Source organism: Lactuca virosa, chromosome 9 (assembly GCF_052849685.1).
Source record: "Lactuca virosa cultivar CGN04683 chromosome 9, Lactuca_virosa_CGN04683_v6, whole genome shotgun sequence".
Lineage (NCBI taxonomy): Eukaryota > Viridiplantae > Streptophyta > Magnoliopsida > Asterales > Asteraceae > Lactuca > Lactuca virosa.
In genome coordinates, this window is record NC_136434.1 from 49,731,973 (window position 1) to 49,750,166 (window position 18,194).

The 18,194-nt window shown below is 34.4% G+C and overlaps 2 protein-coding genes across 3 annotated transcripts; one reads left to right on the forward strand and one right to left on the reverse strand.

Moving 5' to 3' along the window:
- Positions 1-235: 235 nt before the first annotated feature.
- On the forward strand, positions 236-12,367 carry LOC145139122 (neuroblastoma-amplified sequence protein). The gene is made up of 12 exons (XM_079073055.1): positions 236-480; positions 557-605; positions 1,821-1,994; positions 2,137-2,338; positions 2,491-2,714; positions 2,810-3,731; positions 5,041-5,957; positions 6,025-6,107; positions 6,865-7,224; positions 7,419-8,532; positions 9,279-9,544; positions 9,723-12,367. Exons 1-12 carry the CDS (start codon positions 376-378, stop codon positions 12,255-12,257), a joined length of 6,951 nt encoding a protein of 2,316 aa, XP_078929181.1. The 5' UTR covers positions 236-375; the 3' UTR covers positions 12,258-12,367.
- A 2,400-nt stretch (positions 12,368-14,767) lies between these two features.
- On the reverse strand, positions 14,768-17,603 carry LOC145140722 (vacuolar protein sorting-associated protein 26A). Of its 2 annotated transcripts, none has more exons than XM_079074126.1 (12): positions 17,484-17,603; positions 17,177-17,235; positions 16,998-17,072; positions 16,821-16,895; positions 16,648-16,720; positions 16,521-16,565; positions 16,278-16,389; positions 16,078-16,141; positions 15,946-15,990; positions 15,765-15,820; positions 15,207-15,382; positions 14,768-15,125 (listed from the first exon to the last, which is right to left on the reverse strand). In XM_079074126.1, exons 2-12 carry the CDS (start codon positions 17,177-17,179, stop codon positions 14,944-14,946), a joined length of 906 nt encoding a protein of 301 aa, XP_078930252.1. In that variant the 5' UTR covers positions 17,180-17,235; positions 17,484-17,603; the 3' UTR covers positions 14,768-14,943. The 2 variants fall into 2 exon arrangements, with proteins under 2 accessions (XP_078930252.1, XP_078930253.1); XM_079074127.1 differs by having other exon boundaries at positions 17,177-17,245; positions 17,484-17,591.
- Between the last annotated feature and the right edge of the window lie 591 nt (positions 17,604-18,194).

The following is an 18,194-nucleotide window of genomic DNA, read 5'->3' on the forward strand; positions in this document are numbered from 1 at the left end:
ATCATGTTATATTGGGGTTAATTTGGTCTTTCAGTCGCACACTTCAGTAATTTGACCATGTTTTTTTTTAACTAAAAAATCCATTAAATATATGAGAATAGGCTAATAAATGAAAAGATGGCCCAAAATACCGTCATGGGCCACGATATAGTGGTTCGGATCTGAGCACAGTTTTGGGTCCGCACTCTTTAGCCGACTAAAGGAGAAAAAAAAAACCCAAACGGTAATTCTGACCCGGTTTTTTGTTTCAATGGGATCGTCTTCGTGTCCCGTACGACATTTTTCTTCGTAAGATCTCCAGGGTAAAACCACCTGATTTTGATTCTGTAGAGCAGCAATACCAGTAGCAGTAGCAAGTTGTTCATATACTCTAAAATGGAAATTGAGGAGGAAAGAAGAACCATTCCTCAAGTTCTCTACGAGACTCGTCATCACGCGTCTAGACCTTACTCTCCAAATTACCCCCCTGTTCATCACCAGGTTCGATTTCCTTTAACAATGATCATTGTTCGTTAGTTCACGATTTTAATAAAAGTTTTTAAAATTGGAATTCCAGCTAAATGAAGCCACTAAAGGAGGTTTCCTCAGGTTTCTTTCGGCGCAAGGTGCATTCCGATCTTTGCCTTTTCTCTTAACTGCATTTAGAAATTCAAATTGGCTGATTATGTAGTATTTGATTTGCCGGCTTATCCATTGAAATTCTGATTGCTTCGTTGCACTTGGACTTTGGGCGTCATAGGAGTTGATTTTCAACTTCGAAATTGACGTGTAGTATAAACTTATTAAGGAAGTTCTGCTAACTACATTCCACTTGATATTAACTACTTCATGTAGAATTATATAAGATGCACAACAAGATTAAAAAACTAGTTTTGCATTGATATGTGCTACGTTTGTAAAATCGATGCCTAGGTCCTTGTTGGGAACAGAGGGATCTGGTCATATAGGATCAAAATCATTCACAGTTTCTCACAACTTGAAGAACGTGTAGTTCTTTTCTTTCTTTAATTGCTGATAGGTCTTGAACTCACATCCACTTGGTTTACGGGACTTGATACGTATCGGTTTGTGCGAACCAGTTATTATGAGTAGTTTCTAGAAGGTTCCATTAGCATGCCTGTCTTTAGTCTTTTACCCCTATTGTAGGCCACCAAGTTATTTCAGATAGTAGGCAAAACTGGAAAATATGTCATGTATTTCAGTATATTTCTGATGCAGTGGAATGTTAGGATAAGCTGCTGTTTGAATTATCTGTAGCAAGCACTTGGCAAACAACAAATTTGTCCATGTGTTGGAGACGAGTGATGGCACTATGGTGAGATGTGACTGATTCTGTGGTATTATCATTTTAATGGATAGAAGGGTCATGAAAGTAGCATTACACTCTCTAGTTCCATTGCCAGTTATAATGTTTTATATTTAGATCAGGGGAGAGATAATAAGTATGTTATGGTCTTGTGTTTGCTTTATCGTATTTTAGTGAACTTAGAAGTAATGAGACATGTATCACTATTTGTTCCTATCAATAAAGTCAAACTGAGGCTCTCCATGCTGCAGATTTTGTAGCTAAAAAATAATTACTGTCAACATATGAAAAGTTGATCCGTCACTGTCCCTTGCTTTGGATATGAGGAGTGCTCTATTTTCTCTTTTTTGTTATCTTTTCCATATATGATCTACATGTAAGTTTATGTGTTTTCTTACATGTGATGTGAGTTTCTCAAGATGATCTACAATGGATATGATTTTGCTTTTTTCATTGGTTAAATATGGTAACTATTCTCTTCTTATACCTTTATTGCTTCTACTGTACCATGAAGGTCTCAATGAGTTTAGGGAAAAATGGGCCACTAGTAAATATCCACAGAAGTTGAGCAAATGGATATCGATGTTTGTTTCTCCAAGTGGCGAACATGTGGCTATAGCAGTTGGAAACGAGATAACCATTCTACAGAGAGATGATAGTTACCAAGAGCCTTGTGGGATATTCACTTGTAAGATTCCTGGACATGTCTAAATGCTTGTCATTATATCTTATAGTTTACTTTAATACCATTATATACATGATTGTGGATCTTTTCTCTTTCATAAAAGAGAGCTTAATGACACACGACTAATTAAGCTCTGTGAAACCAGGCAGCTACCCCATTACATACACGTTTGGAGCCTGGTCAGAAGATCATGGTGTTCTAGGAATTTTTGATAATACCGATACCCTTTATTTCATAAGAGCAAATGGTGAAGAGATAACCAGAATTACAAAGCAGCATTTAAAAGTGCCTTTGCCAATTATCAGTTTTGTTATTCATGACGATAAGGATGTGAAAAAGTCTTGTTTGTAAGTACTATGGCTCTGACTCAAAACTCAATCTCTAACCTAATTTAATATTACCAATTGTGTTCATTTACTTGCATGCTTGTTTGAGTAATTTATGTGTGTTATTATCATTTTGAATGTCTATGTTTCTTAAAGTGAACACATTTTCACAGGTGTACGTTTAGCATCCTTGCATTAGATGGTTCAGTTCATGAGATTGAGATTAGTCAGGACCCAAGTGCCTCCATTTCCACAACAAGCAGCTCAAATGTTGGTGCATTGTTACAGAAGCAGTTCCCTCAAAACATTTCTTGTTGTGGGTCCCATCCAGATAACTCATTGTTTGCTGTAGTTAGTAGTGTTGTTAGCATCGCATCAACCTCCAGCCTTAGCATTGGTAACATTCAATACCTGTCTTGATTGATTATTCCTGTTTATAACTGAAAGATTGGATTACAAAAATGCTCATTTACTTTTTTTTATCTCTTCCAGGACCTTACAGTATTTCTCTTTGGCAATGGCGTAGACAATCAGGCTTACAGCAACTGGCTTCTGCTGAGTTTGAAGGTCTATATACCAAAACAAAAGGTTATACAGATCAAATGTCATGTCCAAAAGTTGTATTCTCACCACAAGGAGAATACATTGCTACACTGGATTTAAGAGGATGTTTAGTCATCTACAAGCTTGATGAAAAACACTTGCTTTCAGTAGTTCATTACAAACAAAAAAAAGACTTGACCAATATATTAGATTTCACTTGGTGGGCTGACCATATCCTTGTTGTTGCCACTAGAACTGGCAATATCACTATGATTGACATTCAAAGTGGTGTTAAAATCTTGGAAGATGATTCTGAATACTCTTTGCCTACTTTAGAAAGAGTAGCACAGTTGTCAGGGTGCATATTTATTCTAGAAAGCAAGAATTTTGAAGCATCAGATTTGGTTCTTTTTGAGCCAGTAACCATGGAAAAATACAAGCAGTTTGACTCTGCTAAATTGCAATGGAGCTTAATTTCATTTGCAAAAAGATCTGTTGAGGAACTATATGATATTTATATCAGCAGTCGGCAGTTCCAGGCAGCATTAGAGTTAGCTGATCGTCATGGGTTGGATAAAGATGAAGTGTTGAAAGCACAGTGGTTGTGTTCTTTACAGGGAACTAGTGAAATTAATACATTACTTTCGCATATTACGGATCAAGATTTTGTACTTTCTGAGTGTTTAGATAGAGTTGGACCAACAGAAGATGCAGTCAGGGCTTTACTTACTTATGGTCTCAATTTAACAAACCGTTGTAAATTTTCTGATGTGGGAGATGAAGAGGGTAGCCCAAATTGGGATTTCCGGTTAGCAAGACTTAAAATGTTGCAGTTCAGAGACAGGCTGGAGACATTTCTTGGGATAAGCAGGTAATAAGGCTATTCATTTCCCATAATTGCATCTTATCTTATTATCTGGTGCATAATCCTCTATATATTTTGAGGGCTAAATGCAAAAATAGCAACATACTTTCATCTATATGTGTACTAGAGGTCTATAGCATCCCACTTTCATTTCTTTCTATTACAGCATTGTACTTTGAAAAATTTACCCATCTATACCTTTGTACTTCAAATATCTTTCTTATTAGGAATTTGGACATTATACTTCAAAAAATGTACCCGCTTATTCATTTTTTTCCAATGTACATCAATGCTCCACATGTAATGAAAATGCAACTATGGTAATGATCAACCTCTGTTTTGAGATACTTCTATATACCCTTATTACCTGCTCATGTTTATAAAAACATGGCGTTGAACGCAAGAAATGGCAATGTACTTTCATTGATTTGTTTATTATAAGTTATAACACCTTACATTCATTTTTTTCCTATTACATCAATGTACATTGATGTAATAGGAAAAAAATGAATGTAAGGTGTTATAACTTATAATAAACAAATCAATGAAAGTACATTGCCATTTCTTGCGTTCAACGCCATGTTTTTATAAACATGAGCAGGTAATAAGGGTATATAGAAGTATCTCAAAACAGAGGTTGATCATACCATAGTTGCATTTTCATTACATGTGGAGCATGATCTTATATGTATGCTATATGTTTAAAAGGGCCAAATGCAAGAAATAGGACTGTACTTTCAGTTATCTGTGTGTAGGTGTGTTATAGCATCCCACTTTCTATTCTTTCTATTGGAGCATTGTGCTTTCAGTTGATTTCTTATCAAGGCATTTTACTTTGAAATATCTACCCAATTATAGCACTGTACTTTCAATATTTTTCTTATTAGGACTTTATAATTTGAAAAATCTATCCAATTATAGCAGTAAAAGTTGCTTTTTATGTGGATGACATTGCTATAATTGGATGATTTTTTAAAAACTACAATGTTGTAATAGGAAAAAGTGACGCTATAATAAACAAATCAATGAAAGTACATTGCTATTTCTTGCTTTTACTGTAAAGCATTGTACTTTGAGAACTACACCCAGTTATAGCTATAGATTGAACTCTAATTTTTTCATTAGGATATTATACTTTGAAAAATCCACCCAATTATAGCAGTGAAGATTGCTATAACTGTATAGATTTTTCAAATCACAATGCTGTAATAGTAAAAAATAAAGTAGGATACTATAATAAACAAGTCAACAAAAGTACACACATTGCTATTTCTTGCATTTACTGACTAGAACACATTGACTTAGCCTCTTTCAGATTTTCTGCACAAGATTACAGCAAATTTCGCTCATTACCCATCCATGAAGCTGCTATTGCACTTGCAGAAAGTGGGAAACTTGGAGCTTTAAATCTTCTTTTCAAGCGCCATCCTTACTCAATATCTCCTTCCATGCTTGAAATTTTGTCTGCTATCCCTGAGACAGTTCCTGTTCAAACATATGCACAGCTTCTTCCTGGATCTTCCCCTCTTCAGGTTACTGCTCTTAGGGAAGAAGACTGGGTTGAATGTAAAAAGATGGTAAATTACATTAATACCCTCCCACAGAGTGACATCCAGATCAGAACCGAACCAATTGTGAAACAATTAACAGGATTCACATGGCCATCTAGAAACGAACTATCTAACTGGTACAAACATAGAGCTAGAGATATGGATACCCTAAGTGGACAGCTGGACAACTGTCTTTCTTTAATTGACTTTGCTTGCAGAAAGGGGATCAAAGAATTGGAAGATTTCCACAAGCTTATTTCTTATCTACACGAGCTTATTTACTCTGAGGATGATGATGATCATGATATGAATTTTAGCATGAGTCTAGTTACATGGGAACAGTTGTCTGACTATGAAAAGTTCAAGTTGATGCTTAAGGGGTACAATGAGGAAAATGTAATAAAAAAGCTACGAGATAGAGCAGTACCATTTATGGAGAAGAATCATGGTCCTAGCGCTGACGTGGCGGACACTGTTGATTCGTTTTTGGTTAGATGGATGAAAGAAGTTGCTATGGAGAATAAGATTGAAGTCTGTTTGGTTGTTATTGAAGATGGGTGCTACTTTTTCAGAAATGAGGCTGAAGCAGTAGACTGTGCTCTTCGGTGTTTGTATTTCTTTACTGCAACTGATAAATGGAGTACCATGGGTTCACTATTGTTTAAACTTCCACATTTGCATGGTGAGCATTTTCACATATTTGTAATTATTAACATTTTCAAAGTACATTGCTTACTTTGTTTGGGCAGGTTCTGAAGTGGATGACCTCAAAAAGCGGCTTAAACTTGCAGAAGGTCATGTTGAGGCTGGAAGGCTTTTGGCTTTTTACCAGGTATTCATTCTGTTCCACTATATTATTAGAACATGAAACCATTTCTTGCACCAAAATGCTGTAATATATTGGTGCAAAAAGTGTTTCATCTCCAACCCTTGCACCATTTTCCAATATTCTCCAGGTATATTCTTTTTTTTTTCTAACTTATATATAGATTGTCAAGAATACCCTTATAGTTATTAGCTTTTTACAAATTTGACTCCCATCTTTTTTATTACTATAGTTTTACAAATTATATTATTAGGAAATTATAACCAAAATATATTATTCGCATATAGTTAATTTAGGATTATCATATCATTAAAACAACCATTTTATTATACAAAAAAACAATTACATTTGACACATATCTAAATAAATATTGCACATGCATTTATAAAAATATTATACATGCATTTACAGAAATATTCTATGTCTATCAGAAAGTATTAAATTTTTAAAAAAGTTTGAAACATGAAAAACAAATTTAATATATATCATCAATTTTACTTATAATATAAATAATAATACTACTAGTATATAGAATATCATTATACAAAATAATATACTACAAATGCATAGAATTCAAAGTTGAAGGACCAAATTATACAAAGAAATTTTACACCAAATTTGGTGTTGGGTTGGAGATGGCCTTATAAACAGATTAAAGGCATCAATTTAGGTTCAAAAGAACCTTTATTTTTTCTTTATTGAAGATTATTTTAGATATATGAAGCCAATTGCATTTCATTTATTAAGTTATTTTTATCTAAAGGTTCCAAAGCCAATTGCTTTCTTCCTGGAGGCACAATCAGATAGCAAAAGCGTAAAACAAATTCTTCGCCTTATACTTTCAAAGTTTATTCGTCGCCAGCCTGGCAGAACAGATAATGATTGGGCAAATATGTGGCGAGATTTCCAGTCCCTACAAGAAAAGGCATTTCCTTTTGTGGATTTAGAATACATGTTGATGGAGTTTTGCAGGGGGTTACTAAAAGCTGGGAAGTTCTCACTTGCTAGAAACTATCTAAAAGGCTCTGGTTCACTTGTGTTGCCTACAGATAAAGCTGAAAATATTGTCATTTTGGCAGCAAGAGAGTACTTTTTCTCAGCTTCAAGTCTATCTAGCTCAGAAGTAAGTCACGTTTGCTCCATTTTTTTATTAGGGTTTATTGCAAGAAATAGCAACATACTTATGTATTTATTATTACTATACATCCCGCTTTCATTTCTTTCTGCTATAGCATGGTACTTTGAAAAACCTACCCAGTTGGGTATTTCTTGAATAATTCTATTATATGAAATACAAAATTGTGGGACTTGTTTCAGATCTGGAAGGCGAAGGAATGTCTAGATATTCTTCCAAGCAGTAGAAACGTAATGATAGAGTCAGACATCATGGAAGCCCTAACAGTGAAACTCCCAAGATTAGGAGTACACATTCTACCATTACAATATCGCCAAATCAAAGACCCAATGGAAATAATCAAATTAGCAATCACAAGCCAAACCGGGGCCTACCTCAACATCAACGAGCTCATTGAAATCGCCAAACTTCTCGGCCTCAACTCTCAAGATGAAATCTCATCCGTTCAAGAAGCTATTGCTAGAGAAGCAGCAGTTGCAGGAGACCTTCAACTTGCTTTTGATTTATGTCTTGTCATGGCAAAAAAAGGACACGGCCCCGTTTGGGATTTATGCACTGCACTCGCAAGAGGGCCCGCACTTGAAAACATGGATATAAATTCCCGAAAGCAACTCCTAGGGTTTGCTTTGAGCCACTGTGATAAAGACTCAATTGGTGAACTTTTACACGCATGGAAAGATCTCGATATGCAAAGCCAATGTGAAAAGTTATCCATGTTGACCGGAGACCACCCCCCAGTTGACCAAGTTGAAGCAACAGATTTCAGCAGCATAAAAAAGACACTCTCTGATGTATCTAACTACGATTCCGATTCCGATTCTATGCTCAGAGAAAATGGTAAAATTTCATCTTTTTTGGGTTCAAGGCTCCCTTGGTTGCTTGAGGCGAGTCGAGAAGTGGGAAATGGTAAAAGGTTTGTTCCCGGAAGCTTCCGGGTGAGTGTTGGAATGCGAGCGATGGCGACTGTTGTGTCATGGTTGGGAAGGAATGATTTTTGTCCTAAGGATGATTTGATTGGTTCTTTGGCGAAATTGATTATGGAGCCACCTGTTACGGAAGAGGAAGATGTTTTAGGGTGTGCGTTTTTGTTGAATTTGAATGATGCGTTTTATGGTGTGCAAATCATTGAAGAACAGGTGAAGTCAAGAGAAGATTATGAGGAGATATGTAGTATGATGAATTTGGGGATGATTTATAGTTTGTTGCATAACTCTGGTGCTGAGTGTGAGGGTCCTGCTGAGCGGAGGGAATTGCTGTTAAGAAAGTTCCAGGAGAAATACTCTTCACTAAGTTCAGGTAATTCTTATATAACCATATTCTTTTTAGGGTTAAATGCTAATAATAGCAATGTACTTTCATTTATTCGTGTTACATTCCATCTGTTTTCATTTTTTTCTATTACAGCGTTTTACTTCCAATTGTTTTTTAAATAAGGCGTCTTTCTTTGAAATTTTTATCTAATTATAGCATTGTACTTCCAAAATCTGTTTCTTATAAGGCCAGTATGCCTTCAAAAACTACCCAATTATAGAGTGGAAATTGCTTTGTATGTTGATGACGTTGTTATATTACTTCATTGTGCTTTCAGTAGTATTCTTATTAAGACATTGTAATTTGAAAACTCTACCCAATTATAGTATTGTGCATTCATTTTTTTTTTAAATAGGGGAGGATTATACTTCGAAAACCCCACCTAATTATAGCAGTGAAATTTGCTTTGAATCTTGATGACATTGCTATAATTGGGTCGAGTTTTCAAAATACTTTGTTGTAATAGGAAGAATATGAAAGTAGGATGCTATAATAAACAAATCAATGAAACTATGTTTCTATATCATGCATTTAGTTCTTTCAAAATACACTGATGTATAGGAAGAAATGAAAGTAAGATGCTATAATAAACAAATCAACAGAAGTACATTTCTATTTCATGCATTTAATCCTTCTTTTTATGCTCTTGAAAGTTTTCTTTTAAAATATTGACTGCAAGTGAACTATCAGTCTTCTGCTATTTACATTTTACACCCTTATTTTGAATGTAGATGAACGCAACAAAATTGACCAAGCACAATCCTCATTTTGGAGAGAATGGAAATTGAAATTAGAGGAACAAAAGCGAGTGGCTGATCACACAAGAGCAATTGAGCAAATCGTTCCTGGTATTGAAACATCACGCTTTCTATCTGGAGACATCAACTATATGGAGAGTGTGATTTTCTCCTTCATTGAGACAGTAAAAACTGAAAAAAAGAGAATGCTCAAAGATGTCATGAAATTAGCTTCGGATTATGGCTTAGATCAAACCAAGGTATGCCACTGTCTCTGCTATATATAGCGCAAAATACAGAAACACTTTTATTTTCACCACTTTGTCAGTTTAGCCACTTGACTAGTTTTCTGTAGCGATTATATTTAAACCATTATACTTTTTTGACTGTTTATTATTTGTTAAACAATGTTCTCATCCTCATGTCCTTCAAATTCAGGTATTACTAAAATTCCTTTCTTCAACTCTTCTCTCTGAAATCTGGACAATCGATGACATCAAATCCGAGCTTTCACAATTTGAAACCAAAATCCTCCTCAATCACCCCAAAGACATCTTCAAAACAATCTCCTTATCAATATACCCTGAAATCAATGGCCAAAACAAAGAACGCCTCTCATACATCTACCACCTCCTCTCCATTACCTTCCCAATAATCGAACAAAAAAACAAACTATTTGACACCATCGCCACAGATCCATCACACCTATCCATCAATGAGCTTGATAACTTCTACACCCTCATGGAACAAGAATGCAGTAAACTTTCATTCATCAAAGACCTCAACTTCAAAAACATTGCGAATTTAAACGGTCCAAATTTAGGATGTGTTACAAATGAAGTTTACGCGCATGTCAATGAAGATACAGTTGAACAATTAGCAGACACAATGAAGACACTCACGGGAATTTATAAAGATCGTGTCCCCGAGGGTTTGATCCCTTGGCCGTATGTCTACGGATACTACGTGTCAACTTCGTTGACTTTCTTGGAAAACAGCGCAAAGTCAAACCACCATTTTCAAACACCCGAAAACCTTCGGTTCTTCATTAACGACCTCGAGCTTACATACGATAAATGCAAAAAGTACATCAAACTTATCGCATACCCTGGTGCTTCTGTGATGGGTATAATGAAGAAGTTTTTCAAGATAACTCCATCTTTGAACAATGGGTTTGATCATTTATCTCATGATTCAAAATGGAAAGACGATTTGCTTCTTCTTGTGAATTTCTGGCTCAGATTGATCGATGATTTGAAGACGTTTGTTTCCTCGAATGATCTCGAAGCGAAATTCTCTCCCGATTGTGTCTTGATTTGTCTTGAATCTTTTGTCGAATTGGTAAAAGACGAAAGTATCCCTACGAGCAACGGATGGGCAGCTATTTTTTCGTATATTAACTTCGGTCTCGTGGGCGATGTGTACACGGAGATTCTCACTTTTTGCAGATCGATGATGTTTTCCGGGTGTCGATTTAAAACAATCGCATGTGTTTATCACGCAGCGATTTCAAAGTTTCCACCCGACACAAATTTGTCGGATGAGATTCGAAGGCATTATGAGAACATCATGGATTTGTCGCGTCTTTATTTCAGAATCTTGGAGACGATTCTAAAGGATCTGGCTCGTGGGTCCCTCGACCACCAAAATTTATATCGCGTGTTGTCAAGTTTAAGCGAATTGGAGGGCGATTTGGACGAGTTGAAGAAGGTTAGAATCGTAATTTGGGATCGTCTTGCGGAATTTTCCGATAACATGGAAATCCCGAGTCATATTCGTGTTCATATGCTCGAAGTTATGCAATTTATAACATCAAGTTCTTTTTCCACCGAGCTTCAAGAAAATGTCGTCCCGTGGGACGGGTGGGGTAATATGGGAATTTCAAGTTCAAATACACCGAGGGTAACCGATTCATCAAACCGATTTACACATACTTTAATCGCTCTTAAATCATCACAATTACTATCAACAATCTCACCGACCCTCGAGGTATCTCCAAACGACCTCTCGACTATCGATTGCGCGGTTTCTTGTTTCTTGAATTTATCCGAACATGCGGTTTCGCGACCCCATATCAATGTTTTGATGGCGGTGTTAGGAGAATGGGATGTGCTTTTTGGTAAATTGAGCGTGAAAGAGGACGTTAAAAACCCGCCCCCTGAGACTCCCGTAAATGATTGGGGAAACGACGATTGGGATGAAGGATGGGAAGTAGAAGAAGATTTAGTCGAGAAAGAAACGAAAAAAGACGATAATACCCTTACGGTTCACGCTTTACACTCATGTTGGGCAGAGATTTTCAAGAAACTTACATCGTTGTCTCAATCCAACGACATTTTAAAAATCATCGACGATTCAAAACCGAAACAAAAAGGGGTTTTGTTGAGCGAGGATTCCGCTTGTGAGTTGACACAGTCTTTACTGAAAGTAGATTGCTATTTAGCGCTTAAGATTGCGGTTTTACTTCCTTATGAGAAGTTACATTTGGAATGTTTAACCGTGGTTGAGGATAAACTAAAGGAGGGTAACATTCCAACCGCGGTTTTAATCGATTACGAGGTGTTCATTTCTTTGTTGGCTTCCGGATTGGTATCGACTATAATAACGAAACCGTGTTATGGGAATATTTTCTCGTATTTGAATTATATGGTTGGGAGTTTATCTCGGAAGCTTCAAGAAGCGGATTTTTTGGTGTTTAGAAGAGTTCTTTTACCATGTTATTTATCGGAGCTTGTGAAGGGAAATCAGGTGATGTTAGCAGGATTAGTTGTGACAAAGATTATGCATACGAATGCTTCTCTTGGGTTGATTAATGTGGCTGAAGATAGTCTTAGGAAGTACTTAGAAACTCAGCTTCAAGTTTTAAGTCTCACGGGGTTTGAATTCGATTGTGAACCACTTGTGAATACGGTTGCGGAATTGAGTGGAAAGTTGGAGAATTTGATCAAATCTGCTTTGGAGCTGTTGAGTTAATTAATATGATATCATATTTTGATGTGTAGATATATTAATTAATATATGTTTGGATTTTGGGGGGATTGCAGTTACTTCAAAAGTATGTCATGAGTAACACTATTTCTTCAGTTTCTTGGATACAAAATGCGTATCAGTAGGAATATCATAATAAATATTTTGTTAATGTGAAAGATAATGAATGAACTATGATGTCATCATAAATATTTCGAAAAAAAAAAGGAGAGAAGTAAATCAAAATCCCATCAACTAAGAACAATTGGAAGATAAAAGAGCAATTAACATTGTAACAATGAGATGGTGAAGTTAATAAAAGAGATCATTATTGCGACTTGGAAGGATAATATAATCAGCTCCAAACAGCAATTACTATTATAAATATAATTTCACAATAAGCATACCTTAATAAAATTACATTTTAAAGATAAATCTGACAATTTTTTAATCTCAGAAATGTTGATGTAGACAAAAAAAAATGAGGATATTGCATAAAGTTACTATGTTTTGATCTTCTTTTTTGATTTTGATATTGTTCTTTTTTTCAACCAATTTTTTCAATTTGTTTCAATCTTAGACTACTTATCTGGATTGTTAGTTGAAGTGATATTTTTTAATGACATGTCATTATTTTGTAACATCTCTTGGTTGTCAAAATTGAAAAAAAAAAAAAAAAAAAACAAAAACAAAACAAAACAAAAAAAACAAAAAACAAAATATAGTTTTTTGTGATATTCAAAAGGAGATGATTTGTACACAACAATCGGTGCTTTAAAATGTTGTATTGTACACCTCTATAATACATATATTGTTATGTATGACAAAAAACTGTTGTGTACGAATCACTTCCCGTATCCAAAATGTAGTGATTTTTATACAATTTGGTTTCATCATAAAAATAATGAAAACCTCAACAAAATAAATCATGAGGTTCATTTTGAAGTTAGGCAATATACATGTTGTCTAAATTAGAGTTTCATATGTATAGTTTGTTGATTGTTATAATGTGATATTAATAAGTAACTAATTCTTATATACAACCCTTCGATACATCTTGATTTCCGTAACCCAAATTTTTTTTCTCATCCATATCATTGCCTTGAAAGAATAGAAGATTGAAAATCATCTCTCTCTTTCTCTCTCTCTCTCAAAACGGTTGATTGATTGTATGAAATAGCTCACCATTATTACGCCATAATATTCACAAATATAGATATGCTTGTGAGACACGAACACGTTGATCTAGAATAAAGAAAATAATATGTTAAATATTCTTCCAAACACAAAATTGTGTGCAAGCTATAACCATAAAACCCAATATGAACTATATTTGAAATACTTAAAAATAGAGAATAAATTTAACTAAATGATCGAGTTAAACAAAATGACTACAACGATTCAGCCATTCTAGATGATAGATTATCCCTTTAACCAAGGTTCTAAGGTACATGACAAAAATACCTTCACCTAGGTATCTTATTACAGAAAGACAAACAAAATCAAACTAAATGCTTCTTTCCCCTAGTGTACTCTAAATGACTTACTAAGGTACATCACCAAAATACTCTCATCGTTTGAACTTTTTTTTTTTTTTTTAATTTACATGTAGAGCAACAAGGGAAACCAATATACATGAAATGATTGGCTGTACATAAGAATTAGTTAAGTCATTATTATCACACCCGTAACAATCAACACACTGTACAAAGGCTCAGTCTAGGCGACGTGTATATTGTCTAACATTAAAAAGGTATATTGATGATTAGTTTTGTTGAAATCTTTATTATTTTTATGATGAGACCAAATTGCATAAAAGTCACTACATTTTGGATATGAAAAAACATTTTAGTTTTTTCTTTTTTTTTTAAATATTTTGACGCCCATAATATAATGTTACCAAATAATGATAAGTCGGCTGACAAACCGGGTGATTGGATAAGCAGCCAAGAAGAAACAAATTGGAAAAATAAGTTTCTTAATTAAAAAAGAAAACACATTGTCAATTTAAAATAATAATAATAATAATAAAACATAATTACTTTTATGCAATTTACCCTAAATATATCGGGTGAATTCGTATAGAATTGATTGTTATTATAGTAAACATACTTTTAGTTGGGAGTTGTTAGAGTCGTCTCTTTGTTATTATGTTGATCGTATGTTTGTTATTGAGATAATCGAACAAGAAGAATTAAGTATGTTCCAATTAAATCTAACATTCTTGGGTGGAGTATTAGATGTGGATATACTATTAAATTATTATCACTCAGGTTAAGATTTATCAAGAGGGTTTGATTTAGACTCATTAGTTTGTTTAAATTTTGAGGTAGTCGAGACAAAGAGCATGTATTTGCATCGTGTACATTTGCAAAGAAGTCGCGGTTTATGGTGGTTAGAAACTAACTAACTAAAAATACATCACTTATAACAAAGACTTAAATCAACTCCATTATTATATTAAATACTGCAAAAACAATCACAACCAATAAAAGTAAAACACACACCGCCACCCCTGACCTTTAATGGATTCATCTTTCCCAACATTAAAAGTTAAAAGTTAAAACCATATCCACTTACAATGTTTATTTGCTATTTTTCACTCCATAATACAAAAAAAAAACCTCCTCCAACATCAACAAACATCATCACAATATACAAACAAATCCCAAAGCCAAAAGCATGTGAATAATCAGGAAGCAGTCTCTGCAGTCCTGTATATTGTAATTTCCTGCTGCTTGAAATACCTGCGATCTTCTTCATCAACAAGCACCAGATTCAAATAATACTTCACACTAAACTTGTTGTTAATATTCTTATGCGTTGGTGTCAGTTCATATGGGCTCAAAAACAGCCTGATTGGTATCGATTCACCTGGCAACATTATATATAATTTTATTAATCAACTCAAACTCAAATCATCTGAAAATTAAACAAATAATATTAATTAAATACCTCTAACAGGAGCACCATCCATCAACTCAAACTTTGCTAGGGTTTCTGTCTCTACATGAGTGTTTGCCCCTGAACCAGTGGATTCCCTTCGCCTTATCTCAAGATCCATGTTTTTTAACTTTATTCTAACAAGTAGAAAATATATCTTCCCAATAATAACGTCTTTTAAATGATACCTGGATATTATTTATTTTTTTATAAAAACAAATATCTGTTAATCAAAAAGACGTATGTATCAAGTACGGAATCACAAAAGGAATGGAATGAATCATTACATTCCGTTGGTTGGAAGGAATGGAATGAGTCATTCATACATGTTTGTTATGTATAATTACAAAAAACTAAACTAATTAAATGGAAAAGAATTTATTTTACAAAATTCTTGTTAATTAAGATTTTTATATAAATAGAGATAATTACTAATTAAAATATATCATTCCATTCCATCAAGAAATGAATGAAAAGGAATCGCATTCCGTTGTAATGTTGCATTCCATTCCCTCTATGATTACTGCATCATATCAAACACCACCTAAATTTCATGCCCTATCCACTTACTTGCTCTTGTTATACTCAAACTCAATATGAAGACAGTCTTCTATTCCAACTTCCATCTAAAAAGGCAACATGCATAAAAGCCAAACTTGTCAATTACAATTGCCATTATCATCTATATAATCATATTCCCTAATATATAAACTTAAAAATAAAATATGAGACATGATAGCAGATTGATGACCTTAATGCTGTTGTTGATTGATGGAGGAGGGCTATAATTGCGAACCTGAAAACACACACACACACACATAATTATAAATAAGCCAACATTAAAAAGAAATCATAACATAATTGAGATCAAAAAAAATCTCACCACAAAATCTTGGTATTCTGTTATGTTACTATAGCCCCGACTGATAGTTACCTTTAGAACATACCTGAAAGCAGATAGTGTTGGAGATTTTAATTATCTTCCAAGAAAAAGAAATATTAAATGTGAAGATTTTAAAAAATTAGTACTTTTTACATGCGATTGTATTTTATTTGAAAATTTAGATATAAGATGGTGGTTACCTAAGTCGCACATTGACACCATTGTACGTCTCATAAGGCATTTCAACCGAAGAAAATTCAAAAGGAAATGTTTTCCTTTCATAAATTTCACCAGGAACATCCAGTTCACGAACTACATAACAAAGGGTAAGATAGTAAATTACTAATGATGTTGAATTATCAACTATCAATGAAAAAAACAACGTAAAAGTTGTCATTTCATCAAGAACATGTAAAAGTTAGCCTCCAAACAGATGAACTTACCAAGAGAGGTAAAGTCATAGAAGTTGCCTCTGTCAAAATAAATTTCTGCAAAAGGAAATAAAATACCAAAATATTATTAACATTGATTTGCGAGACAATTTCTACTAAAATTAAGTAGAAAACTCACCAATTTGACCAAGGAGTTCTATTTTAATGCCATTATGTTCAACCTTCTTCCCTTGCACTGGGTCTACAGATATCTGCAAAAAGGGCAAATAAGTAAATTCAACTTGTTTCAATCACTAGCTAGCATGTAAGAGGTTTATTATCCAACAAAATTACAAAACCATCAATAAATACCACTCCAGCAATGCTTTCTTGACTTTGGAAAAGAGGCACCATTGATATCTGACCATTTTCCCTCTTCAAAGGAACCTGATGATGAATTAGTAAAGAAGCATTATTATAGAAGGCCAAAGTATTGATATACTAAACAATAATCATCTATCTAGAATGAGAACAATAAGAATAGGATACCTGTTTGCGAGTTTTCACATCATTAAGTGCAACTGAAATATTACAAGAAGGCTTGAAAGCTCCTAAAATATAATTCTGATTAAGAAAAAATCGAGGGAAGCAAGTCATATTCCATTGCAATAAGAAATGATGTAGTGCAGATTACAGAAACAACAATCAAGGTTTAGCTAAGCTGTTACCATTCCGCCAAAAATCGATTCTCACCCCCAAAATCTTTCCTTAAACTCGCCGTTAAAACCTAAAAACAACTACAGTGTGTCATTCCACCAAATTTAAATAACAAAATCAATAATATAAGCTGTTAATCAGCCGGCGTAGACACATTACATGCCAGTTGGACGAATCAAAAGCTTAATTGATTGAGATTACAAAAAGTTTTCTCCACTTTCCGTTCGAAAACCTAACTTTATCTTGTATCTAGTGAAAATGCAATTGAGCTGAAGGCTATAAGCATACAAACGTAAGGAAGAAGGAAAATACGCTCACCAGAACGTTGGTCGGAGAAAACGGTTGCCGGATCTGTGCACTGCGGAAGTGATCTGATGAGTTGATTATGGCAGGAAAAGAAAAAAAAGAAACAAGTAGACAGATGGCTGTCACCACCGGTTCCCACAGCGGTGCGTGTATGTTACGAATGCGGGCGCGTTTGATCTGATTAGGCCCATTGGATCAACATGATTTTGAGGCCCATTAGACCAATATGATTTTGACGTCCATTTGACCAATATGACTTGGTAATGTTATTGCTTTTCATCCGCAATGTCTTCGGGTCTAGTTCTAGGTCTTGGTTCTCGAGCTTCGGGGTTGTCATCTAGCTCCTTAATTCAAACTTGCATCGCTTATATAAAGAATCATCATTAGAGTCGTCCTAGGGCTTATGTTTAAGTTACAGACTGACAATAGAGTTGAGAGATCGGGTAGGTGAATATGTGTGTGCATTATTAAGTCGCTTCATGACGAGAGTATATGAATATAGTTACTTGGGTTTTCCTTTCTTTGCTATGATTGAGGTAGATATAGGGTTCAATATATGGAGCTATAAAGTAAAGAGGCATTTTATGATGTGGATTACAGATATGTTTGAAACCCATATTATGGTGCACTTGTAAAAGGACGGGTTTGTATATAAAAATTGTATTGTTACAATCTACATGGTCTTTTGTGGGGCTACAATTTGTCTTATTACTAACATATGTT